The sequence below is a fragment of the Tenrec ecaudatus genome, chromosome 4, assembly GCF_050624435.1.
Source record: "Tenrec ecaudatus isolate mTenEca1 chromosome 4, mTenEca1.hap1, whole genome shotgun sequence".
In the NCBI taxonomy this organism is placed as follows: domain Eukaryota; kingdom Metazoa; phylum Chordata; class Mammalia; order Afrosoricida; family Tenrecidae; genus Tenrec; species Tenrec ecaudatus.
This window is the reverse complement of record NC_134533.1, coordinates 26,080,897-26,106,985: the sequence shown is the minus strand read 5'-3', so window position 1 is coordinate 26,106,985 and position 26,089 is coordinate 26,080,897. Positions and strand designations below refer to the sequence as shown.

General features: G+C 58.6%; 1 protein-coding gene across 2 annotated transcripts in view; it reads left to right on the top strand.

Moving 5' to 3' along the window:
• CD82 (CD82 molecule) overlaps positions 1–24,213 on the top strand; it is a 52,369-nt gene extending 28,156 nt beyond the window's left edge. For both annotated transcript variants that reach the window (XM_075545847.1, XM_075545848.1), the window contains 8 exons: positions 1,261–1,343; positions 5,697–5,769; positions 9,221–9,345; positions 9,447–9,521; positions 20,800–20,907; positions 23,165–23,365; positions 23,681–23,764; positions 23,997–24,213. In XM_075545847.1, the coding sequence (XP_075401962.1) occupies positions 1,281–1,343; positions 5,697–5,769; positions 9,221–9,345; positions 9,447–9,521; positions 20,800–20,907; positions 23,165–23,365; positions 23,681–23,764; positions 23,997–24,074 (807 nt within the window). In that variant the 5' untranslated portion in view covers positions 1,261–1,280 and the 3' untranslated portion in view covers positions 24,075–24,213. The remainder of the gene's footprint in view (positions 1–1,260; positions 1,344–5,696; positions 5,770–9,220; positions 9,346–9,446; positions 9,522–20,799; positions 20,908–23,164; positions 23,366–23,680; positions 23,765–23,996) is intronic.
• Positions 24,214–26,089: the final 1,876 nt, after the last annotated feature.

Here is a 26,089-nt window from a genome sequence, read left to right as displayed (position 1 = left end):
GAAACTGACTCACGGTGACCCTGCAGGACAGTGTCCAGCTGCCCCAGTGGGTTTCCAAGGCGGCATCGCTCTAGAAGCTGACTGTGCCTCTGTCCCCCACTGTGGGGCTGGTGGGCTCAAACTGCCACCATTCCGCTGGCAGCTGAGCGCTGGAACCACGTCCCCACCAGGCTCCCTCTGGAGCACACGGCGGGCTTCCTAACACACTGTCCAAGGGGAAAGCCAGGCCACCAGGCACTGCACAGAGTGTGAGTCCAGTTCTGCTTAAAGCTGTTTGTTGCACACACGCATACTGGTATGCACACACACACATGCACATCCAGACATCCACTCAGCTACTCACACACACACTCAACCAGAGACGCACACATACACATCCAGGCACACACACTTAGCTAGATGCACACACACAGAGACACCCACAGACATACATACAGACACATACACACTCACTTAGAGACACACACACACACACACACACTCCCAGGCACATAGAGGAAATATAGCTACTAAAATGACGACTCTTTGAATCTCTGAGGCGGGTGAGGTGAGGGGGTATTTGTGTTTCTCTGTATTTGTTGAAAGTACCACCAAGGCCGGGCCGGGGCCCCTGGGCCTGTTTGCGCAAAGAAACCAGAGCCCTCCTGGGCCGGCCATCAGCCTCGGGCCCCTTGGGCCCGTAGGAAGATCGTAAATCTGTGGCAGAAGCTGCAGTTTTCCCCAGAGCCCCGCCAGCTGCTCACTGACTCCCTTGTGTCTCAACTTCCGCTGGAGCCACCTGGGTGGGCCTTGGAGCTTGGGGTTTGGGGGGGCTTGATGTGGGGGCTGAGCCCACACCACAGGGCTCAAACATCAGGCTGCCTGCTTGGAGGACCTCACTCCAGGGCTGTGTGACTGAGCCCACGCTCTACCCTCTCGGGGCCTCCGGGTAACATTAGAGACAATGCTACCATCAATCTAAGAGGCTCGCAAATGGATTTGGCCAAAAAGTGAGCCAGCATTGAAAACGTTTACACTGTTGCCCGTCACCCAAGGGAAGTCCCTCTGCCTTCATGGCCCCCCTTGGCTGGGTCCAGCGTCCGCAGGGGATGGTGTGGTCCACTTTGGGGCCCACTTGTAGGATTAGACCAGCTCCCACTGACTTACCTCATGGGGCTGTGTGTGGGGGGTGTGTGCTGAGATGACTTGGGACTGGTGGATGGTGGGTGCCCTCCTCCCATCCAACCTCCACTGACCCACTTCCCTCCGTCTCTTCCCCAGGGAGCTCCAGAACCGGCACCATGGGCTCGGCCTGTATCAAAGTCACTAAGTACTTCCTCTTCCTCTTCAACTTGCTCTTCTTTGTAAGTACTGCCGGTGCCGCCCGACCCTCCCAGCCTGAGACCTTGGGTGGCCAGGCCCTCCAGGGGGACCTGTGGCCCCGTGGGGCTAAGGACTGATACTGCGGTTGCACGAGGCAGCTAGGGGATTAGTAAGACCCCCAGGTGACTCTCTCAGCAAAGTAGTGGCCTTCTCCTCCAGCTCCAGCCCCCACCCTGAGCACCACCACCTGGGCTGGGTGGGCCTGAGTTTGGGGAGGGGCTGCGGGGGGAGGAGAGCCCTTGGAGGTGCCCCTGACTCATCAGCAGGAGGTGGCTGAGAGGTCCTGTGGCATCTCCAACGGGTTCTGGAATCTCTCTCACCCCAGCCTGCCCCCTTGCCTGTGTGATGTGAACTTACCCGTTCCCTTTGATTTTCCTTTGCCCAAGGACCCTCTGTAGGGGCCTCTCTGAACTCTGACAGCATGGGCAAGAGGAGGTAGGCTCCGGGCCAGACGGGGTTCAAGGGAACCCTGCGGGGGTGCACTCACCTTCCCCAGACCCACCCTGACAGGACTCGCCGGGGTCCCAAACCCTGGGGCTGCCCGGATGATTCTGCGTGGCACATCTGGATCTGGTTGTATCTGTGGGGCCTGGATTTTCCTCTCCGGCCCGGCTCTGGCTGGTTCCTGCTGCCTGGGAACTGCTGGGATGGGTGTGTGTGTGTGTGTGTGTGTGTGTGTGTGTGTGTGTGTGTGTGTACTGGGGTGGTCTGGGATGTGTGTGTGTGTGTGGTAGTCTGGGGAGGGTGTGTGTGTGTGTGTGTGTGTGGTAGTCTGGGGAGGGTGTGTGTGTGTGTGTGTGTGTGTGTGTGTGTGCAGGGTGGTCTGGGGAGGCCTCCTTAGCTTGCTGTTGGAGCAGTGAGAGGCCGCTCATTATGTCCCCGCCGTAGCATTTCCAGGCCTATGCTGTTAGAAAACAACAACAGCAACCCGGTTATCCACCAGGATAGCTATCAGGACCCCATTCCACCCTTACAGATGGTACATGTCCATCCTGTGTTCTGAGTGGAGCAGGAAGTCTTCTGGGACATTCATGTTGACATTCAGACTGCTTGTTCTCTTGTTTATTTATTTACTTATATTTTCCCTATTTCTCTGGAAAGCCCCCAAAATTCTCCAAGAGATGTGAATTCCTGGTGGACTAGAGCCACATTTTTCACATGTCAGTGACACGGGCTTAGAGAACGAGAAAGCCGGTCCTCGCACCCTCTCCCACCGCGGACTTGGCCCCAGCACCCAGCGTGCCCCTGGGCTGCACTGAGGCTGTCCTGGGAATGGCCTGCTACAGGCTACAGCGAGGCCTGGGCCTCGCTGGGACAGGGCCTGGACACCAGGGCTTCCCTGGCTTGGCATTCAGACCCTCAGCTCCTGGGCCAAGGCCCGCCTTAAAGGGCCAGCAACCAGGGTGCAGGGTGGGGCCCGTGGCTCCACCAGGAGGTTACAGACTAGAGAGAAGGCTGGGCTGGGGGTCGTGGGAGCTCAAGGTGTAGGGCCTGGATCTTTCCTCCCCTCATAGGGAGTCGGGCGAGACTGTGCAGAGAGATGGGGCTGCGGGGAGGTGGGGGGTGGGGGGGGTTGGCTTTGGCCAGGCTCTCCTTCCTGTGGGCTCCCAGGCAGCTGCATGGGGCCAGAAACGGGGAAGGCTTCGCTCAGGCTGACTTGGGGGCAGGTCTGGGGGCCTCAGCCAGCTCCAGTGGGGGACCCCAGGAGTCAGTGTTAACTCTCTGTGTGCTGGGGCCCAGGCTGACTCAGAAAGATATGGTGTGTGTGTGTGTATGTGTGTGTGTGTAGCTGTACCTTAGACTAGAGGGGGCAAAGGGGCCAGGGGAGAGTGTTTGTAGCTTCACCCCACATTAACACTGTGTTAGATCTGGTAGACTAGAGAAACAAATCCAGAGACACTCATGTGTATAGGAACGAGCTTTATATACAGAGTAATTGTACATTAAGAAAACTTCCCAGCCCGGTCCAGATCAAGTCCTTAAGTCCTAAATACCCATCTGTCAATACTAGCCCATACATTCTTCCGATTCATGCAGCCGTGCAGTGACGCCAAGTGCAGGAAGACCACAGTGTGTGGAAAGTCTCGTGGATCCAGTAGCAGTGGAAGCGTCTCAGCACTGGCAGGGGTCTCCACATGGCTCCTCCAGCTCCAGGGCTCTAGCATAATTCCATATGTCTTGACGACAGGAATTTCTCACAGGGAGTGTATGTGTGTCCTGCCTCCAGCGAGTTATTGATCTCCTTAGCACCTCCAAATGAGGTCATCAAGCTGGGACCTGACTGGCAGGCTAAACAATACCCCTTTCCTCTTAAGTCTCAAATTGACAGCAGATGGTATAACAACTGCAAGCCCCACAATCAGGGACCCCCCACATAGGTACCTCATGCTACGGAGATTCGGACCCTGCCCTGGGACCTGAGCAGACAGTCGTGGCTTAGAGTGGTGGGGAAGGGGGTTAACCACAGGCACATGCAAAGTCTGGTGGGAAAGTATAGGGGAGCTGAGACCCCTAGGAAGGCAGGTAAGGAAAAGGCAGGGCATCGCCAGAGGTCAGCAAAGGCCTCCTGGACAGAGGACAGGGACCACAGGACTGGCAGTAGAGGTGGGTCGGGGCATCCTATGGGGGCTGGGACGCCCTCAGTGACTTGATAGAGGCCAGCCTCTCGGGGCGTCTGTGTTTTTCCCAGACCTTGGTCCCCCTCACCCCCTGCTAGCATTATGAGCCAATGGGATCTTGGCTAGGGCTGTGCCTGGAGCTGTGAGTACAGGTTTGGGCCCCACCCTGGGGAGCGGGTGTCAGATAGCTGGGCATCCAGGGCCTTGATCCCGCTGTCTCTCACACACTTACCTTTTAGAACCATGCTTCCTGTTTAGCTCCATAAAGACCCGCCCTTTACAGTCTCATCAGCCCTGACTCATGGCAACCCTGTAGAAGCAAATAGCCACTGAGAATGGGTCCATTTGTCCTGCATGCTGTTGTGATTGTTGTTGTTGGCTGCGACTTGATGCACAGCAGAATGAAACACCGCCCGGCCCTGCACAGTCCTCACAATGATTCCTGGGCCTGAGCCCATCATTGAAGCCACCGTGTCAACCCACCTTGTCAGGGAGCCTCCTCTTTTTCGCCATCTCTCTCTGTCACCAAACCCGATGTCCTTTCCCAGGGACCGGGCTCTGCTGCTAACGTGTGCCAAGCACTCGAGACCAAGCCTCACCATCCTTGCCCCTAACGTCCCCCGTGATCGATCTGTTTGTTCTTCTGGCAGTCCGTGTCACTTCCAGTGTTCTTCTCCAGCACCGTCAGGCCAATACACGGACCCTTCTTCGGTCTTCCTTACTCAATGTCCCACTTTCACATGCGTAGGGGGGCGATGGAGAACAGCATGCACGGGCCTGGGCCACCCCGGTCCTCAGAGTGCCACCCTTCCTTTCTAACCTCTAAAGAGGTCATGCACCCCGGACGGGCCCAATGCCAGATGTCATGTGACCTCTTGGCTGCTGCTTCCGTGACATGGGGTGTGGGTCCAAGCAAGGTGAAATCTCTGACAAGGTCACGCTTTTCTCTATAAGCATCACTAGTTTTAAACAAGGTGAGGGTGGGCCGGACCGAGCGGTGTTCCATTGTGTTTTTGCAGGGTCACTATAAGTCAGAGCCAGTTCAAGGGCACTTGACAATAGTGACAGGGGTTGCCAGGGGTGGACACCAAGCTGACAGCCCTGAAGGACGGCAGGAAAAGGGCAGTCCGTCCCCACAGGGTTTCCGAGGCTGCGAATCTTTATGGAAGCAGCTGCTGTGTCTTTCTCCAAGAGAGTGCCTGTGGCTTCCGAGCAGTGTGTGTGTGTGTGTGTGTGTGTGTGTGTGTTTGGGGGGTGTTAAAGTGCAGCAGATCGCTTTAACCACCACGCCGCTGGGGCTCCTCTGTTTGGGCGGCAGCCTGGGGAGACCCACGGGGCAGGCCTACAGGGTCCCAGGACTGGGCTTGATGGCCTACAGCCACAGGGGGCCAGGGTGGGTCTCAGAGGAGGTTGCCCCAGAGATGGACACGTGGGAGGGGCCGAACACAGGCGGGGCCAGGAGAGGTCCTGCAGGGGCTTCTTGCTTGACAACGACTGGCTGTGGGGCTCCCACTGTCTGGTTTTCTGGGTTCCCCAGGAACTTGGGGTTTGGGCCTGAAGTCCTCTGAGATCCCTGGGCTGAGGAAGGATGAGGGGGCACCCCTGCATTTCTTCCCACCTGCCCTACCCCCCAGCCTGGCCCTCAGGGCCAGCTGGGAGGGCGCCTGTCCCCTGCTTGCTCTTGGTGTCTTCTCTGAAGGCCACTTCTCCTTCCAGATCCTGGGTGCCCTGATCCTTGGCTTCGGGGTATGGATCGTGGTCGACCGAAGCAGCTTCATGGCTGTCCTACGTAAGCACCCCCGCATCCCCCACACCTGCTACCCCCACAGCCAGGAGCGTGGCCTGCATGCGCCTGAGTCCTAGCTGCCCTGGGCCCTGCTGCTGACCATGATGCTAGGGGGCCTCTCCAGGGAGTTTCCAGAAGGAATTTTCTCTCCCTCCCCAGACAAAGCTGCTGTTGTGTGGGGAACACTGGGGTGGGCAGCTTTCTCATCTGGGATCCTTCCTAGGCCCTGACCAGCAAGTCTCTGGCATTCTCCGCTCCTCCATCTGCAATCTGCGGGCACCATCCCTGGCCTCCTACTGAAGAGGGCCCCCCCCGGAAACAGCTTGTGGGGTGGTGCACCCGTGATGTGGCTGAAGACCACCTGCAAGGGGGATGGAGTAGGGGCCAGATGAGGAAGAGCTGAGGGCAGCTCCCAGCCACTCAGGCTTGCCCAGAGACAGGCAAGGTGGTGGCACACCTCAGCTGGTTGCATGGGGCAAAGGTCACCCTGAGTAGGCACCCTGACAGTGCCCCACAGCAGCCTGTGAGGAGGAGGCACCCAAGAAGCAGGCGTGGAGCAAGGGGTGGCGCTCCCGCCGAGGCTCTCACTGCTCCTGAATGCTCCATACAGGATTTGAACCCAGGAACTTAGGTCCTAACATGGCAGTGTTGGTGTGAGTGTGGAGAGGCACCCTTTCCCTCGTGGTGGGGAGGAAGCATGCTTGCATGGCTGCCCAGCCTCTCTGGGACTCCCTCAGGCCACCCCTCCCTGCAGCTGCCCACAGCAGCAGACTTGGACTCGGGCCATGGCAACTGCCTGATCTGATGAAACGAGCCAGGCTGGGCCCCAGTGATGGGATCACCACACCTGTTGACTGAGTGTGGAGGTAAAAAGCCCGGAGGGTCCACCCTCCAGCCATATGAGGGGCTGTCAGTCCTGATGCCCGCTGCAGGGGAGGAGGGACTTGGGACTGCACCCCCATTCTGGGTGTTCGGCCCCCACTGAGTGTCCACTCTCCCCATGCCCTTCTACCTGGGAGTTCACCCTGCAGTCCAGTGAGACCCAGGCTCTGCTTCCTGGACACAGCTCATGCCCAGCACCTGGGTTCCCAGCAGCCTGCCTCAGCGCCCCACCCCGGCCCTTCTCTGGCCTCCCCTACACGTACTGGGTGCTCTCTACACCTTCCACGGACCTTGCCCCACAGGACCCGGCCCCTGCAGTGTTTTGGGGTGCGGGGCCTTGCACGGTCTCAGCCAGTCCCCAGGGGTCTCAGGCTCAGGAGCAGAGCTCTGCTACCTTCTTTCTTCTACCTGGGTCAACTGAGGCACACAGAGGAGAGGAAGGATGTGCTTGGTGTCATGCAGCAAGTGAGGGTTGAAGCAGGCAGCTGGGTTGCCAGACCACTATGGCTCCGTGTGACCCAGCTTCCTACCCAGCAGACCCCTGCCACAAGGCACTGGCATCCCATTTTGCAGGGAAGGAAATGGAGGCATGGAGGGATGAAGTAACTTGTCCATGGGCTCGGAGTTTAGACGGTGTGGCCTTCAAACGGGACCGCGGGCCTTTGCTGCACACCACTCCGGGGACAGACTCTGGAGCCGGGGTTCAAATCCTGGCTCTGTTGCCAACGAGCTGTGTGAGCTTGGGCGAGTTACTTCACCTCTCTGTGCCTCCATCTCCTCAACTGTAAACCAAAACAAAACACCTCACTGCCATCGAGTCGATGCCCACCCGTATCGACCCTATAGGACAGAGTAGAACCGCTGCCATGAGTTTCTGAGACTGTAACTGTGTACAGGAGTAGAAAGCCCAAACTGGGGTAAGAACAAAACATTACTGTGAGAAATTGCATGAGTCGATGTCTGAAAAGAGTTCGGAATAGTTCCTGGTGAGTAGGGAAATCAACAAATTGTATAAAATGTAAACCCGCTGACATCGCTAAGAAGTGGGACTTACTAGAGAAACAGAGGCCCAGAAGAGGGCTTGCCCAGAGCACTAGATTCTGCTTCTCTAGGGCCCAGTCCCTCTCTGTCTGTCCTCCTGCCCTGGCGTGCGTGGCTCAGCAGGAGCTAGGGGCCCTTGTCTGCAGGACACAGAGGGTGGGTTGGCCACCCTCCCTGGGTAGACTTCCTGACTGTGGGCAGGCTGAGACCCTGGCTGAGGACAGGGGCAGGTGTCACTGAAATTCTCTGAGGAGCAGAGTTGGCTGGCTTTCCCCCAACATGGACAAGTCAGAAGGTGACCGGCAGCCTCTGGGCCACTGTGGAGGGTGCAGGACTGAGTCCCCGGCCTGGCTCCCAGACGACTCCCAGGCAGGGCTAGCTCTTTCTACTGGGAGGAGCTGATGGAAACTCAGCCCCTGGAGCTGCGGGAGAATGCAAAGGAAGGGTCTTCCCCTGGGGATAGGGAGACCAGGGCTTCAGACCAGGAGGCATACCCTAGCCCCTGTGAGGATCTGCCTGGGGAGATGGGGAAGGACCAGCTAGCACTCTCTCTTCCTGAGCCCTAGAACATTCTGTCCGTGTCCAGGAAGTAGAGCTAAACCACACATCCTGCTTCCCAGCCCTCACCAGCACTGGGGGCTGATGCCCAAAGCCAGGCTCCGAGGTCCCTGGGGAGTGAAGGCCACCTAGACCTGAGTCTCCCAACTAAAGGTCAATTGCCGGCCCCTGGGTCCGCATCCTCAGGGAGGACATTGAAGAACAGTGTCCAGGCCTTGGGAGAGAGGCCCTGTGTGGCTGCGATGGGCCCCGGAGTCTGCCTGGCTGAGATGCAGCCTCGTGAAGACAGTCACCCTGGAGCCTCCCCAGCCTTCCAGAGCTTTGGGAACAACCCTGGGGGCCAGTCTGCAGCTGCTGCCCAGCCGTGGGAAAGCACCACCCGGTCTCTTTCTTTCTCTTTCTCTTTCTCTTTCCCTTTCTCTCCTCTCCTCTCTCCTCTCCTCTCCTCTCCTCTCCTCTCCCTCTCTCTCTCTCTCTCTCTCTTGCTCTCGCTCTCTCTCTGGTACAGAGCTGGCCCCAGCCCTGCTCCATAATCTGCTGGGCTTTTTGGAATGCTGGTCGAGTGTCCTGATGGGACTGCTGCCTCACCCTGCTCCGCTCCCCTGCCCCCGCCGCACCAGGCGGGCTGGTTCTCAGCCTCTGAGCACAGCCATTTGCCTTCCAGTCTCTCACTCACACCCTTCCATTCTTCCGCACCACCTTTCCCTTCTCCAAACACGAGGACATCGGGCCTTGTCTCTGCTGTTCCCACTGCCGGCAGATGTCCAGGGGCCCCTGGTCCCAGAGGAATAGACCATGCCCGGTTCCGGTGCAGCTCATGCTCTTGTTGGGGAGGCTGAATGGTACAAAGGGGCAGTTGTTGGAGGGCCAGAGGCAGGCAGGGAATCTCTGAGGAGGGGCCCACCCTGGAATCTGGCCGTAGGGATTTGGCCAGTGGGGCTGGAGCTGACACCCCTCTCCCGTTCCCCTCCAGAGACCTCATCTGACTCGCTCAAGGTGGCGGCCTACTTCTTCATCTCCGTGGGCAGTCTCACCATGCTCATGGGCTTCCTGGGCTGCATTGGTGCTGTCAAGGAGGTCCGCTGCCTGCTGGGGCTGGTGAGTGACTAGCCTCCTGCTGGCTACCAGCCACTACATAGGGCCCGGGGCGGGGGCCTGGCCAGTGGGCCCATCTCTGACTGCCTGCTCTCTGTCCCCAGTACTTTGCCTTCCTCCTCCTGATCCTTGTCGCCCAGGTGGCCGCCGGGACCTTCTTCTACTTCAAGATGGGCAAGGTAAGCGCCCTGTCTGCAGCAGGTACGGTCTGGTGGGGTGGCGGATGGTGCGACAGTGCATGGTGACCGTGGAATTTGTCAGTGGCGGAGCATCTGCCAGGTGCTTGTAGAAGGCCCGTCGGGCACCATCTCATCCTCCGCTCAGCACCACCATGTACAGAGTCTGTCTGTGCTGTTTACACACTCAGAACACGTCTGCCGGCATCTTTTTCCAACGGCGTGCACTCTCCTGTCAAGCGTCTGTGTCATCATACGGTCATTCTCATGATCCTCGGAACGTCCCCTAATGCCCTGCACCCTTCATAGACTGCCCGGCCCCAAATCAAACCCACTGATGGCAGCCTGGGAGACTGAGCAGGGCTGCCCCTTCGGGTTTCCAAAGCTGCACGTCTTTAAGGGCGCTGATAGTTTCACCTGTTCTCCTTCTGAGTGGCTGGTGGGGTTGAACTGCTGGCCTTCTGGTTAGCAGCCCAGCTGGAAACCCATTATGCCACCAGCCCCCCTCGAAGACTCCATGACCATATAGACATCACTCCCGTGCAATGCTGCTGTGTTAGGTCATGCTAACTCACTGTGACCCTGTGTACGACAGAGCTGACACTGCCGGTCCTGCTCCGTCCTCTCAATGGTCCTTTGAGCCCATTGGTGCAGCCCCTGGGTCAGTCCACCTTGTTGAGGGCCTTCCTCTTTTCTGCTGCCCCTCTACCTTACCCAGCACGATGACCTTCTCCAGGGGCTGGTCTCTCCTGATAATGTGTCCAAAGTAGGTGTGATGGAGTCTCGCGTCCTTGCCTCTAAGTCTAAGGAGCAGTCTGGCCATACTTCTGCCAAGACGGATTTGCAAATTCTTGTGGCGGCCCCTGGTTCTTTCGGTGTTCTCTGCCAGCACCCTTGTTAAGATGCCCCGATCCTCTTTCACCCTTCTTACCGACACCCACCTTTCACATGCCTCCGATTGAAAAAGCCCTGGTGGGGGTGCACTGTGGCCCTCCTGAGTCCTCCACACGTTCCAGAAGCCTTGAGCAGCAGACTCACCCACTACGTTGTGTCATGGGAGCACTGAGTGTGCCTCCCATTAACTGGTCATGTGCCCTGGGAACCCAAAAGTCATGTGTGAGTCACTTTGTTGTGACAGTCCCTGTATGTTGGTGGCCAGAAACCAAACACCAGCCTCAGACTGTCCTGCCTCTGTGTGCTTCCATCCGAGCCACCTTTCCAGGTGACAGTCCTGTTCCAGGTCCCATTCAGATCAGCTCAGTAAAGCCATGGATGCCTCATGTCACACGGGTGTCTATGTGTACATGAAAGTTACACCTGCAGTTGCTAGGCGCAAGGCGGTCACAGACCTTCCATGTAGAGCAGCGGTTCTCAACCTTTGGGTCACGACCCATTTGGGAGTCCAATGACCCTTTCACAGTGGTGGCCTGATTCATAACAGCAGCAAACTGACAGTGGTGAAGCAGCAATGAAAATAATGTTATGGTTGTGGGGGTCACACCATGAGGATCGGCATTAGGAAGGTTGAGAACCGCTGATTTAGTGTATGCAAAGCCCAGTAAAAACCCAGGGCAATGAACCGGGCAGGCCAGTGCTCCTAATCTATACCCAGCCTGCCTCTGGGTAGGAGGGGAGTGGGGCTGGCCCCCAGCATGGGCATCGCTGATCTGAAATCACAGTGAGAGAGAGCAGAGATCCCACTGAGAAAAGGCCAACTTCCTCCAGAGCTTCACAGCAACATCCAGAAAGCAAGTGCACTGTAGGCAGCGAGGGTCCATTTCATGCGCCGAGCTGCCCGGCTGCCCAGGCCAAACGGGAATCCGTGGGTTCCAGAGCCAGAAGGAGGCCTGCTTGGATACCGGACAAGCGCCGGTTAGGGAGGGGCAGCTTCTTTATGAGGGAAAGTGCTGGGCGCCGGCCCTTCCTTCCTGCCAGGCGCCATCGGGGACATCTCTGGGGCATGGTGATTGGGGGTGCCCCAGAGCCGGGGCCCCAGTGAGCTAACTCTTAGGCAGGCCACCCTCTCAGCCCCGCCCCCGGCACTTCACCACCTGGCTGTGTGTTTGGGCCAGATGGAGGGCCAGGAGCAGAGTCCAGCTCAGTTTCAGTTTGACAACCATTTCCCCGTTGAAGAACCAGGCCCCCCAAAGTGCAGCGACTTCTCTGGGGTGACTTCCATCCTGGGCCCCCTGCCCTCTTTGAGTTGTCACCCTGCCGCCCCTCTGGACCCTGAGGCCAGGCTCCAGCCGAGGACCACAGCCCCAGAGCAGGACTGGTTTGGAGAATCAGGTCCAAACTCGGCATGTTGTACCCCAGGCCCCTACACATACATCCTTGGCTGCCTCCCTGGACCACCGCAGGCTCCACCCCACACTCCCTGCTCTAAGGGGCCCCCTCCCTCCCTGGAAGGTGGCGGGGAATTCCCTGGCTCCATTCTCTGGTCTGAGTTGGAACACAGCATAGATTTTCCCTTCCCGGTCAGGCTGGAAACTCTTGTGGAAGAATAAACAGGGCTGAGCTGGTGTATGTTCTTACAGACACAGCCCAGCTGAGTTTGTGACCCAGTTTGTTTGTGCCTGAAGACAAAAGGCCACAGAGGGGATGCCACCCCCACTCCCAGGCTTTCTAGGCAATTGGGTGTAAGTGGCCTCTGGCTCTTTTTGAGTGGTCTCCTGGGTCGCCCGCTGCCCTTCCTGCAGGACCCCTGCTGATCCTCAGGCAGGGCGGGGTTCCTCCCACTTCTCCGGCTATGAGTTCTGTTCCTATACCCCAAACCCAAAGTCTCTGCCATTGAGTTGATGCCGACTCACAGTGACCCTTTGGGGCAACGTAGAACTGACCCCATGAGTTTCCAAGACCATAACTCTCTCTGGGAGCAGAAAGCCTCATCTTTCTCCTGGGTAGCGACCCATGGCTTTGAACTGCAGCCCTTGTGGAATTGTTAACTTTCTCCTGTGGGAATTACCTTGATTCTTGGCTTCGCACGAGGAAGAATTCATACCAAAGCCTGGCTTGTGATCCAAGTGGGTTTTTATAAAGGACGGATCAAGTTTCAGGTTTTATAGTCACTGAACACAGGCAACCTTGGGGGCCGCCCCCCCCCCCTACACACACATGGGGACCTGAGGCCAGAGGGACTGAGGCACAGCCCAGTGGAAAGTGGAGGAGCCAAAGGGCTGGGTGGTCTCCAGGTTCCGGTATTTGAGGCCTTCCGCTGTGAGGCGTGGTCGAAGGTATTGGCTGGATGAAGCCCACTTGGTCTAGTTTGGGCCCACCCAGGTGTACTGCCCATCTGGCTGGGGCTTAATTTGGCGCATGCCCCTTTCCTCTATGGCTGGCTGAGCCTTGCCTGGTTCTCCACAGCATCCTCCTGAAGGGGGGCCTGCGGGCATGGGGAGGGGCAACCCCTGGTCCCTGCTTCTCGCTACCTGACAGAACCACTGGGCCACCAGGCTCCTTGTGTGAGCTCAGGAAAATGAACCAGCCTGACTGCCCATCCCCACCCAGGGCTGAGGTGATACCAAGTCAAGCCAAACTCCCAGCCTCCCGGGTCAGTGCGGACTCATAGCGACGCCATAGGACAGCGTCCGGCTGCCCTTGTGAGCTTCCGTGCCTGTCAATCTTGGTAGTAGATGGCCTCGTGTTTCCTCCACAGGGCAGCCCAACACGTAATCCCCAGCCATTTGCATCTTCAGGGGTCAACCCACTTCGGCTCCCAGGCCCAGGTGCGGCTCTTTCAGGATGTCAGTACATGGCCTTGAAGCAAAAATGAAAGTGAAAGTACAACTGTCCTCCTTTCACTTAAAGGGTAGGATTCAGGTCATGGTGATTCCCTTGGTCTGGGCCACTAGATCGGTGGCCCCAGAGTCATTTTTAAATTGTTGGGAGGGACAGCACAGGCTCTTCCATCATCTCAGAAGTTGGCCGTCCCCTTGGCGGCCCCCTTGTTCTGACCCCCTGGGTGAGGAATGCAACCTCTCTGCCAAGACGCTCAGGTGATTAGTTTGGGGAATCAGGTCTCCTAACTGATTCTTTCAGAACAATCTTGTGAATCTGAAGCAACAGGAAGCTGGCTCCCTGGAGGTGGAAGGAGTATGTTCCATAACCCTCCTGCCCAAGGTCCAGCGGGACCACTCCCTGCCCTGCCCTGCCCTGCCCTGCCCTGTGTTGGCTGAGCCCCGCAGTTTCCTGCAGCCGACACAGAGTCCACAGGCCACACTCAGGCTGTTTGTCCTCTCTTGTTGCTCAGTGCTGTTGCTTCCGTTCCGAGCCACGGCGGCAGCCCTGGGCACAACTGACCGCAACTGCCCGGGCCTGTGCCATCCTCACAGGGCTGCCTAGCCCGAGCCCGTTGTTACAACCGCTTTGCCCACCCAGCTCTCAGAGGGGCTTCCTCTGCTTCACTACCCTTCCACTTTACCAAGCATGGAGGCTTTCTCTGGGGATTGCTCGCCTGACAACATGTCCCAAGTTATATGTAAGACGAAGCCTTGCCCACCTGGCTTCTAAAGAGCACTCTGCCATACTTCTTCCAAGACAGACCTGTGTGCCCTTTTGGTGGCCCACGGTCCGTGTACTATTCCCTGGCAGCGCCGCATTCAAATGCGCGGGCTCTTCCGTCTTCCTTCTTTGATGTCCAGCGTTCCCATGCGTGCGAGCCAGTGGCGCATGTTGTGGCCGGGGTCGGGGCTCCTCAGTCCTCAAAGTAACCTCTCTGCTTTTCAATGCCCTCAAGGAGTCCTGGGCAGCACATTGACCCAGTGCCGTGTCATCTGGTCTCGTGAGTGCTGCTGCCGTGTGCATGGATTGTGGGTCCAGCAAGATGAACTCGTTCCTCCCGGTCTCATGACGTTGCCTCTTGGTCCTGATGGGGAGGATTTGGGTTCTCTGCACTGAGTCATGATCCACACAGAAGGCTTTCGAGGGTCAAGGACACCTCCCAGGAGTGAAAAGTGACTAGAAGCGGGATCAGGTGAGGTTTGGAAAGGTCACCAAAGTGCAGAAGGCATGTCCCTCCGGAAGCTCAGCTTCTGGGACGCTCCCCCTCAGTAAGCTGCATGGAGCCTTAGTGTTTGGGGGGTCTTATCAGTCCATCTTGAACCTTACTGTGAGCAGGTGGGCTCCAGCCCAGCTCCCACTGTGCGATACAAGTCTCAGGTGTGACCAAGGGACCCCAGTGTCCACTGGGTTGGTCCCCAGAAGCCAGGCGCAGAGGACCCTGGTCCAGAGGACCCTGGTAGGGCAGTAGGACTGTACTCGCCTGCTAACAGAAAGGTTGGCGGTTCAAGCCCCCAGCGGTTCCGTGGGAGAAAGACCTGGCTGTCTGCCCCCACACAGATCGTGCCTCGGAAATCCTCTGGCAGCCCTGCTCTGTCAGGTGGGGTCGTGGGGAGTCCGGGACCACGGGCACCCTGCTTATGCTAAAGCGACTCCTCGCCCCCCACGAGAGCAGCACAGGCCCACTGCCCCATCTCTGCACCTCTGGATTCAGACAAACCACTCTGAAAACCCAAACTGTCCTTTGCGACTGCAGAGGAGGCTGGGGCAGAAGTGAGGCTATAGCATCTTGGTGCACTCCGCTGGGGAGTCCCTGGGAAACAGGTGCGGGGCTGATGGCAGGGTGCTGCTGGAGACCCCTCCAGCTGGGACATGGGACTCTGAGGGTGCCGGGAGGGGTGTCAGGGCTCCAGGTGCTCGGAGGGGTGGCCCAGGGCATCTGTGTGCTCATCTGGGCCAGGGTTTCAGGCTTATGGGCCATGGGCAGCTTCATGAAGTCCCAGGGAGGGCTCAGCAGGGGCAGCTGCTCTTGCTTCGGTCTTAGCAGGCTCTGGGTGCAGACCTGACGGTCCCTTCAGTGGGAAGCAGGTTGTGTGTGTGGCCTGATGATCCCTTCAGCGGGAAGTAGGCTCTGGGAGCAGCCTGGTGGTCCCTCTGGCTCCTCTCCCCCCCCCCCACCCCCGTTGGATCGTTGCCCAGCCTGTGCACAGTGGGTTCGGGAGCGCTGGTGGTGCAGCGGTTAAGCACTGGCCACTAACAGGCAGGAAGGGGTCAGTCTGCGTCTGTGAAGATGGCAGCCTTGGGGACCCACTGGGCGGTTGCACCGTGTCCTACAGGTCCCTCTGAGTTGGAATCCGTCAGTGGCAGTGGTTTGGTTCTAGGTTTGACTGAGTGGGTGGGTTTGGCTGAGTGGGTGGCTCAAATCTGGGATTCCAGCACCCACCCACCCCCACCTCCCCAGCTGGCCCCACGTGCCATGTTCTAGGGTGGGCTCTGCCACCAAGTGCTGTGTGACCTTGGACGAGTTGCCCCACCTCTGAGCCTGGAGTGAGCTCGTGAACCCTTCCCAGCCCGGACCCTCTAGAGTTTTGGCTTGTTATCTCTAGGTAGTAGAAGGAGGCAGGGGGACAGGGCAGAGACAACAACCTGTTTCCTGTGATTTGCAGTGAGCTAGGTGTGGGCCAGGGGAAAGAAGCCAGTGAGCTAGTTGCAGGCCAAGCCCACACCTTGGGTGCTGAATTAGGTGCAGGCCGGGTGGGAAGTTCAGGGGAGGCTCTGAGGATTAGAGGTGCTGAGTGCTGGAGCAGAGGCTGGAGGGGTAGGGGGCCTGCTGTTGGGGAAGGGAGGACAATGGCTTGAGTGTCGCTGCTGTGTGACCCCCAGAAAAAGGCAGGTCAGAAGGAAGGCATTTCTCCTTCTCCCTTCCCTCTACCTCTGAGGCACACCTACCACCTTGGATGTCCAGGTGATGTATGGGGTTCCTAAGGTATCAACACAGCTGTCTGTGAGGGGCCACATAGGGATCCTCCTGGGCGGTGGGGGCGGCAGCTGGAGCTAGGGACTGGGAGAAATGACCTCCCCTTCCCTTTAGAAGGAGGAGGAGATAGCATCCAGGCTGTCCATCCCTGGAAGGATCATGGAGAGAGACACACATGCCTCCTGCACCCCTGTTGGTGCTCGGCACCGTGGCAGGGGGCGGCAAGAGCAGCCCTGCGCAGTACTGGTCTCAGCCCCCACCCCTAGCTGACAGGTGGGCTAGGCAAGAAAACCCCTAACTGAAACCCAGGGTGGCCTCCAGGCTCCAGGAAGGGCTCTGATGGTGCCCCTCCACCTCCCACCCCCACATGTGCCCTGGCAAAGGGGAGGGGACAGGACGCTGAGTTCCATCTCAGGGCATTTTGGATGTTTCATTTTAAGGGAGCATGGCTCATGAGGCCAAGTGCAGAGAGAGAGAGCTGGACACACTCGCAGGGAGTGGCCACAGTGGCCGGAGAGGGGGGAGCACTGGGAGGTATGATCTGGCGAGCTTCTGAAGGAGGTTTGTCCCTTCCCAAAGCCACACTCCCTGCCACCGCGTCCATGCTGACACACGGCGACCTGGTAGGACAGAGCAGTGGGCTTCTGAGACATTCACTCTTTACGGGGGTAGAGAGCCCCGTCTTTCTCTTACAGGGTGGGTGGTGGCTTCAAACTGCTGGCCTTGTGGATAGCAGCCCAATGTGTCACCGCTATGGCTCCAATATTCATCCTGAGAGAGAAGAATTTACCTTCTTCTTTGAGGTCTGGACAAGGGGGCCAGGTAGAGAGAGTGTGAGAGGCTGTCAAGAGGATCGTGAGCAGATAAAATGAGGGAAAGTCTTCAGGGTGAGGTACAGTACTGAGTTCCCCGTCGCGGGGAACAAGTAAATGGAGCATGGGAAAGTGTGGAAAGATTCTTGTATTGGGGTGATGGGCTGGGCTCAGAGGTCTCCTCTAGCTTTTGGAGAACTCACCCACTCAGGTGAGCCCTGAACCCACCGCTGTGTCGGGGTGCGGGGCATAGGAGCCCAGGACAGCAGGGTCCCAGGTGTGGGGAGGCAGTGGAAGAGCACAGGCTCTGGCATGACAGTTCAGGGTCAGGGTTCTCTGTCTGCTGGCCAATAACTGTGTGATGAGCCAGCCCAGTGCTCAGAGCCTCCACGGGAAATGGGGATGTTGGTGGCAGCCAGGGTGGGAGGCTGGCTCACATGCAGAGGGCTTTGGGGTTGCTGTCTCAGAAGTCTTAGTCATTTCTAAACAAAGGGTTCTGTGTTTCCATTTTGTGCCAAAGCCCACCAGCACGGAGCCGATGCCAGCTCATAGCAACCTTGTTTAGAGTTTTCCGAGTTGTAAATTGTTATGAGAGCAGACAGCCTCATTTTCTCCCACAGAGCAGCTGGTGGGTTTGAACTGCTGACTTTGGGATCAGCCTTCCAGCACTCACCCTACAGCTGTCCATTTGTGTGGCCAGTCCGGGACAGGCCTGCCCATCACATGTGACAGGGACTCAGCTAAAAGGAACCAGAGCTGGCTGGAGCCTCTGTATCACCCAGGCCCCCAAAGCAACCACCAGGATACAGTCCCCTCAGCCCTTTCACCCTGCCCCTTGAGGGCAGCTCCCTTCGCAGAAGGGCTATGCCCAAGGGGGACTGCAGTGGCCCCCAGAAACTCAGACCCTAGTCCTAACAGCCTAGGGGAGAGAGAAGGCCAGCCTGGGGTACCTGTATCTGAGGGGGTGCGTGAGGGAGAATTGCTCTTTCTTTTTAAAATTTTTATTAAAAGATCATTCTGTTGGGGGCTCTTACAGGTCTTATAAAATCCATACATCAATTGTATCAAGCGTATTTGTACATATGTTGCCATCATTATTTTCTAGACATTTACTTTCTATTGAGCTCTTGATATCAGCTCCTCTTCCCTCCCCCCACCCCCACGAGCCCCCTGATAAATTATAAATTAGTATGATTTTCATATCTTACACCAACCACTGTCTCCCTTCCTCCATGGTGTCTGTTGTTTGTAGCCCCCCCCCCCCCAGAGGGCAGTGTGTGGTTATGTCGATCATTTTGATCAGTTCCCCTTCCTCCCCGCCTCTCCCCACTGTCCCCCTACCCTCTTGGTATCCATATTCCCATTCCTGTTCCTGGATTTCGTGTGTACCTGTGTACAAGAGCTCGTGTACCTGTGTACATGCTCTGGTCTAGCCTGAAGTGAAAGGCAGGACTGGGGTCATGATAGTGTGTGTGTGTGGGGGGGAAGGCATAGAGGAATGTGGGTTTCATTGGCGCTTGACCGTGCCCTGGATGACTCATTCCTTCCCTGTGACCCCTCTGTGAGCAGATGTCCCACTGTCTACAGATGGGCTTTGGGCTCCCTCCTTCCAGCCCCATCCTTCTCGACAATACTTCTCTCGGGCATTGCTCTTTCAAGAAGGGAGAGTGGCACAAACAACACAGGTCCCTGCAGGGCTGAGAGAGGCCATGCTCACCACCCCTCCCTGCTGGCTCTGGGCTCCATAGCTGCCTGGTTGCCTGGGTGACCTCACTGGCTCCCAGCTCAGGTTTCCTGGGCAGTGGGCTCCCTAGGCAGAGGTTCCCAGCTGAGCCTGCCTGTGCAGCCAGGGTCCCCAGGGCCTGGCTCGGCCCTGCAGGCTGCAGGGTGAGGCAGCGTTTCTGGGGAAACCGCCTTCCACTCTCACCTTTGCATTGCAGGACCTGGATGGGAAGCAGGATGGTGGAGCCTGCTAGGGTGTTAATAGAGCCCGAGGTGGGTGGGGAGGACGACTGGGAGGCAGCACCCCACATCTCTGGAGAGCAGAGGTAGGCAGCAGCCAACCCCAGTGATGTGACTTGGGCAAGCTACTCCCCTTTCTGTGAGTCCCGTACAGACTCGGGGGGACCTACTTTGAAGCATGGACATGTGACCTACATGCCAGTCGAGCTTCATGGGTAGGAATTTGGGGTCTGGAATTGGACAAAAAGCCCCAAATGAACCTCGTTTCTGGGCATTGATTGAGCCCGGCGGTCCTGCGTGCTGGAGCTGTGGACCTGAGGGCCTGCAGCGCCCGATCTTACCTTCCGCCAAGGCCCCTGGGATGGGTTCACCAGCCTGGGTCCAGTGCTCAGACTCTGCCCTGGCTGTACGACCTCCCGGCTGTGGCCTGGTCTCCCACACTCTGAAACACGGGGAGTCTGTACCCCACCTGTCAGGGCTCAGTGGAGACCCCGAGAGTGCTCCGCACAGCACCTGGGGCCGTGTAGGGGCCGCTCAGGGCCCCCCAGGAGGATGGCTGCTGGCTTTGTAAAGTGCAGGGCTTTGTAGCAGGGCTCTGAGGGTACAGGGGTTCCAGTTGGGCTGATGACTGGAGGCTCCGTCGTTCGAAGCTACCAGCCCTTCTCCAAGAGTGACAGTCTCTGAAACGCACAGGGGCAGCTCTGACCTGTCCTGTAGGCTCACTGAGTCGGCATTGACTTGATGGCAGTGAGTTTTGTTTTGGTTGGCAATGAGGCAGGAGCCCTGAAGGCATCGTGGAACAAGGGCAGCGGCTCAAACCCACCTACCGACAGCTCCAGGGGAGAAAGTTGGGCTTTCTGCCCCGGGAAGATGTTCAGCCTTGGAACCCCACAAGGGCAGTCCTACTTCCTCCGATAGGGCCGCTAGGAGTCAGAATCAGCTTGGTGGAAGTGAATTTGGTTTGGGGTTTGGTAGGGGGACAGGGGTGGGGGCAGATGCTGACAATCTCCTCTGGGGGAAAGGTGTGCAGCTCCGGCACTCTGGCTGGTTTCCCTGGACTGCTTAAGGATGTGGGCGAGGAGCCAGGCCACAGGGTCATCGTTCTCCAAGCACAGAGCACAAAGGAGGGGACCCAGGCTGCCCGTGGGGAGCTGGAGGAAACCCCAACATAGCCTCTGCCCTCCTCCCTGCCCTGCCTGAGTGAGAAGCCCCTGCCCATTGCCCCCAACTCTGAGAACTGAGGGGCAGGCATGTGGCCCTCCCCTGGGGTGCGTGGGGCAAGGTCCACAAAGGGTGGCCAGGCCGGGCCACGCCCCTCGAGCCTGGACTGGGTGGGTCAGAGGCCTCTGGGGCCCTACACACACAGGCTTTGGGGCTGGGCTTGGGTCACACTACTCTCATCTTCCTGGAAAGCTCAGAGAACACTACCCTATAAGACCACGGCCTCTGGTCCATGAACAGCCCTCTGCCTGATGTGTAAACCAGCGTCTTCGCTGTGCAGGAGCAGGAAGGCCAGTGCCTGGCTGGGGAGAGCGTGAAGACCCCGGAGAGGATGCTGGAGTTACAGGCAGCGAGTGTAGTCTAGACCACAGGGGGAAGCCGTGGTTGGCGCTGGCTGCCAGGGGCTGGGACTGGCTACTCAGACACCCCGTTAAACATGGAGCCTGGGGCCTGGTCCCCAGGGGAGCTGTTTACGTGGGAGTGACCAGATGTGGGTTCCAGGCCATCTTGACCCTGACCCTTCTCTCTGCAGGTGAAGCAGGAAATGGGTGACATTGTCCTCAAACTCATCAGGAACTACAAGGTCAATGGCAGCTCTGAGGACAGCCTCCAGGAGACCTGGGACTACGTGCAGGAGCAGGTGAGGCCTGTGTGTGCCTGGCAGACAGTAGCGTGTGTGTGTGTGTTAAGGGGGGGGCTCCTGGGCAGCCCCCTACCAGAGCACCCCAGCTCCTTACCCAGGGCACAGGGTCTCGGGGTACCCCTATCTGTGGCTGAGAGAGGGCAGCTCACACCCTCAGTCCAGGCCCATCAGGGAGCCTGGGGAGCGCCCCCTGATCGGGGTCTGGGGGAGGGTGGTGGCTGCAGGATGCCCCAGGGGTCCTCTGAGTGACGGGAGAGTGCCCTCCTAACCTTCACCTGGGTGGTGGTGATGTCCGTGTGGGAGCTCACAGACAAATGGAGTGAAAAGATGGTGGGGGTTTCCCACTGGCCTTTTGGAAGCCCCTCGTCCGTGTGTGGAAGCCCATCAACCTGAGCTCTTTAAGCTCTTGTGACCTTCACAGACTGGTGTTACATCTCAATGAATTAAGGAGAGGGACGGACAGGCTGACTGACATGACAGGCCAGGTCCCGGATGCTGTGTGTCCCTAAGTCAGGATCTACCCTCTCTGGGTTGTAGCCTCCTCCTCTCTCCAGCGAGGGTTCTGGATGTGGCAGCAACACACAGTCACCGCCTGGGGGCGAGGGCTGTCAGGTGGGCAGGGCGGGGGCGAGGGGGCTGGAGGCTAAGGCCTGAGGAGATGGTGCAGGTGGCCTAAGGGTGCCTCTTCTCCGAGCAGGGCAGTGACCAGGCAAGTGTTCTGTGTGGATGGCCAGAGAGGTTCTGAGGAAGTCAGTATGGGGCGGGGGCTGTGTCAGCTGGGGGCACAAGGGGCAGCTGTTTGTCGCCTTTAGTTTGAGCCTCGCTTGCTGAGACCCTTGGCTAAGAGTAGAGTTAGACACATGTCAAAGCATGAGCAAATGCCCCCTCTTCCCTTCAGGAGACCTGAAGAGTGGGGTCCACTGGGAGGTCGCAGGAAGTGTCCTGCACCAGGGGCAAGGCCTTTGGGGAATTCTGAGGACTGGGACCTCAACCCTGCTCCCCCTGGGTTCTCGCCCCGAGGGATCTGGAAATGGCTTCTTCTCCACAACTCGTCAGTTTCTGCTTTTAAAAGACAGAATGGTCCTCTCCTCTCCTCTCCTCTCTTCTCTTCTCTTCTCCCCTCCCCTCCCCTCCTCTCCCCTCCTCACCTCTCCCCTTCTCTCCCCTCCCCTCCCCTCCTCTTCTCTCCTCTCCTCTCCCCTCCTCTCCTCTCCCCTTCTCTCCTCTCCCCTCCCCTTCTCTCCCCTCCCCTCCCCTCCTCTTCTCTCCTCCCCTCTCCCCTCCCCTCCCCTTCCCTCCTCTCCATTCCTCTCCTCTCTTCTCTTCTCTTCTCTTCTCTTCTCTTCTCTTCTCCCCTCCCCTCCCCTCCTCTTCTCTCCTCTCCTCTCCCCTCCTCTCCTCTCCCCTTCTCTCCCCTCCCCTCCCCTCCTCTTCTCTCCTCTCCTCTCCCCTCCTCTCCTCTCCATTCCTCTCCTCTCCTCCCCTCTCCCCTCCCCTCCCCTTCCCTCCTCTCCCATCTTCTCCCATTCCTCCTCTCCCCTCCCCTCCCCTCCCCTCCTCTCCTCTCCTCCCTTCTCCCCTCCCCTCTCCTCCCCTCCTCTCCCATCTTCTCCCATTCCTCCCCTCCCCTCCCCTCCTCTCCCATCTTCTCCCATTCCTCCCCTCCCCTCCTCTCCTCCCCTCTCCCCTCCCCTCCCCTCCTCTCCCATCTTCTCCCATTCCTCCTCTCTCCTTTCTGGCAGCAGGGCAGCTCAGGGCTGGGTCTACCCAGGCTCCTGGGGATGTTTGCTATACCCCCATTCTGTGCCCACAACCTCCCTGGGAGCTAGGACCCTTTGCTCTGCCCATTTTGCAGCTGAAATAACTGGGCTCAGCCCCTTGGGATCAATTTACCCAGCTGTAAGTGGTGGGAGCCGGGGTTTGGAGTCCCGCTGCCCCCTGCCCTCCTGTGCCAGCCCTGGGCGCCCCATGTAGGCCGTGGCTCTGGCGCCCCCGTGTGTGTCCGGGTGGAACTGCTCAGCGGGGCTTGCATGGTTGGGGAAACTGGAACCTCCACCAGAAGGGTGGCTGTGTGCGGGACCCTCTGCGTCCCTGTCCTGATGGTGCTCACAGCAGCCTACACTCTGATCCCTGAGGCGGGTTGTGAGCCTCGATCCTGGGGGAGGGACCTAAGCTGCGGGATGCCCTTACTCAGCCTGGAGGGCACCAGCCTGGGTGGGCGTGGGTGCGAGCAGCCTGTCCCCTCTGTGCCCAGGTGGAGTGCTGTGGCTGGGTCAGCTTCTACAACTGGACGGAGAACGCCGAGCTCATGAGTCGCACCAACATCACGTTCCCCTGTTCCTGCGAGGTCAGGCAGGGTGCCGCGGATAGGCTGGCGCAGACGGGCTTCTGTGAGACGCCCAGCAACGGCACCCAGGGCGTCAACGACCCGGAGCAGTGGCCTGTGTACAAGGAGGTGTGTGCGGGCCGTGGGGCCATGGGCTCCGTGGGGGAGGGGGACACCAGGCTTGGCAGAAGCGGGGGTAGGGGGTGTATGGGGTGTGTGTGTGTGTGTGCTGGCTCATCTCCCTCTCCTTCCCCCTCGTTTTTCCCACTCCTTCCATTACACACCCCCCTTCATTTCTTCCATTCTTGATTCAGTTGTTCTCTGTCGTTTGTACCTCCATCTTCTTTCTTTGTCCGATGGGCCCATAGACCCCCTCCGTGCAGGCCCCAGGGTGGAGTGTGGCCCCCTGAGCTGGCCTGGGCTGAGGAGGTCGTGTTCCTGCAGGGCTGCATGCAGAAGGTGGAGGCGTGGCTGCAGGAGAACCTGGGTGTCATCCTGGGCATATGCGCGGGCGTCGCCTTCATTGAGGTATGCCTCCCTCCGCAACAGCCCCCCCACCCCCTGGCTCCTCCATGCATGGGGCCCGTGGCCCATCAGCCAAACCTGGCCCAAGCTCTGCTCAGCTGTGACATCAGGCCCGCACCGTCCCTCTTTGGGCCTTCCCCTGCTGATGCTCGCCTGCCTGGACGTGGGGGTGGGGGCTTGCGGAACACAGGCCACCGCCCCCCGCCCTCGCTGACACTCTGCCTCCCCCCTACAGCTCCTGGGCATGATCCTGTCCATCAGCCTGTGCCAGCGCATCCACTCCGAAGACTACAGCAAGGTCCCTAAGTACTGAGGCAGCAGCTGGCCCTCCTCCCCGCTCAGCCCTGCATCTAGGGCTCTCAGGAGCTTCCCTAGCTCCTCCCCGCTCCAGGCCACCCCCCACCTCACTGCCAAGCCCTGGCCCTTCCAGTACAGGCTGGAAGTGGGGGGCTTTCGGAGGCCTGGACATGTCTTCTTGACCTGTCTGCTGAGCCCTGGGTCTTCCTCGGCAGCCATCGCTGCTCCCAGCATTCTCTTCCCAGTTTCCTGCCCCTGCCGCCAGGGGGCGGGCTGCTCCCCCGACACCATCCCCCACTGCCCCCGCAGGACAGGCACGCTGTCTGTTTTAGGTGATGCTGGTTTGGCTCCCACTCACAGCCACCTCCTCCCCCTGCCCCCAGATAGAAGGCTGCCCACCTCTTGACTGTGCGCTGGCTAAGCACATTGTCGCGGCCACTGTGTGTGTCCACCTTGTGGAGGGGCTGCCTCTTTCTCAGTGCCCCTCCACTCTACCCAGCAGGCTGGCCTTCTCCTGACAACACGTCCAAAGTACGTGAGATCAAGTCTCACCATCCTTGCCTCTAAGGAGCATTCTGAATGAACTTCCCCAGATGTTTCCATTGTACGCTGGGGAGCAGATTAAACCGTGGTGGGGAGGGGACTGCCCACTGCAGGGGAGGAGTTGGGGGGCATGGACTTTTCCCCACTAGGATGCTGATGTCCTGGGTAGTGAGAGAGGGTGGGGGGTGGCCAGCCTTAGGGCACAGTGCCCCTTCCCCTGGCCTGCCCCACCCAGACCACGGCTCATCCACGCAGCTCACATCAGCTGGGGCCCAGCTGGGTCTTCACGGGCTGGGCCGATAGAGACCTGAGGGACTTCCTCCAGGCTGCCGAAGGGCCAGGGGTTGAGCCTCTGCCTGGCCCCCAGCTGACTCTGAATCCCCTCCCGTCTCCCGGGATCTTGAGGGTCTGGGTTGGGGGAATGGGAGTGGGAGGAGGTGACTTGCAGTCCTCTGTCCCCCCAGGAATGGATTGGGTGTGATGTTCTGTGAGGACAATTAAAGAACATTTGTAACAACCCAGCCTGCCACTCGGGGGCGCTGTTTCCTGGGCTCCTTGCTTCTGTCCCCCAGGGGGGGAAGGATCCCTGCAGGTGTCTTGGTCCTGCTCAGCCTGGGTGGGGATTTAGGACTGGGAAGGGGGCTGGGGTGGGGGCTGCCTACCTTTGGGGACAGCCAGGTATGAGGGGAGTAGACCACAGCCCTGGGCTCCTGCTTCTGAGACCAGGGGGCAGGTGCCCTCCCATGGGAAGTAGACTGGCGAGGAGGCTCAGAGTGGCCACAGGTTAAACTTGGGCTGTCTTTCTAGAGCATCTGCTTAAAAAAAGAGTGAGAGAAATTTGTGGAGGAGACATTCCAAAGGAGAGGGATCTGGTGTGTAGAATTCGGGGAGCTTTTGAAGACGAAAGGTGAAACTTGGAAGGAAGCTCACCTGTGTGCACAGGCCCTGTGCCCAGCCCCCCATCAGTTCTTTAGGGAAGCATGAGGAGCCCTGGTCAGCAGTTCGAAACCAGCAGCTGCTCCTCTGGAGAAAGATGACGCTTTCTACTCCCATAAAGATCCCTAGTCTTGGGGCCCCCACAGGGATAGCTCTACCCTGGCCTGTAGGGTCACCATGTGCTGGCGTCAACTCGATGGCAGTGAGTTAGTTGTTGTTTTCTTTAAAGAGTGCAGTTTAGAATCCAATGGTGCAGTGGGCTTGGCATTGCATAGCGAACTGCAAGGTTGGCGGTTCAAACCAAGCAGCCACTCCAAGGGAGAAAGACGAGGCTGTCTGCCTTGGGAAAGCCTCACAGACTCCAGGGAGCTTCCCAGCCCCACTCGAGGAGGGTGAGAAAGGGGTTGTATGTGATTTTCAGAATCTAAGGGGAGTGACTGAAAGGAGCCCCGGCGTTATAGTGGTGACCCGCATTGAACTGTGATCTGCAAGGTCAGCAGTTCAAATCCCTAGCCAGCTCCGAAGGAGAGAGACAGGGCTTTCTACTCCTGT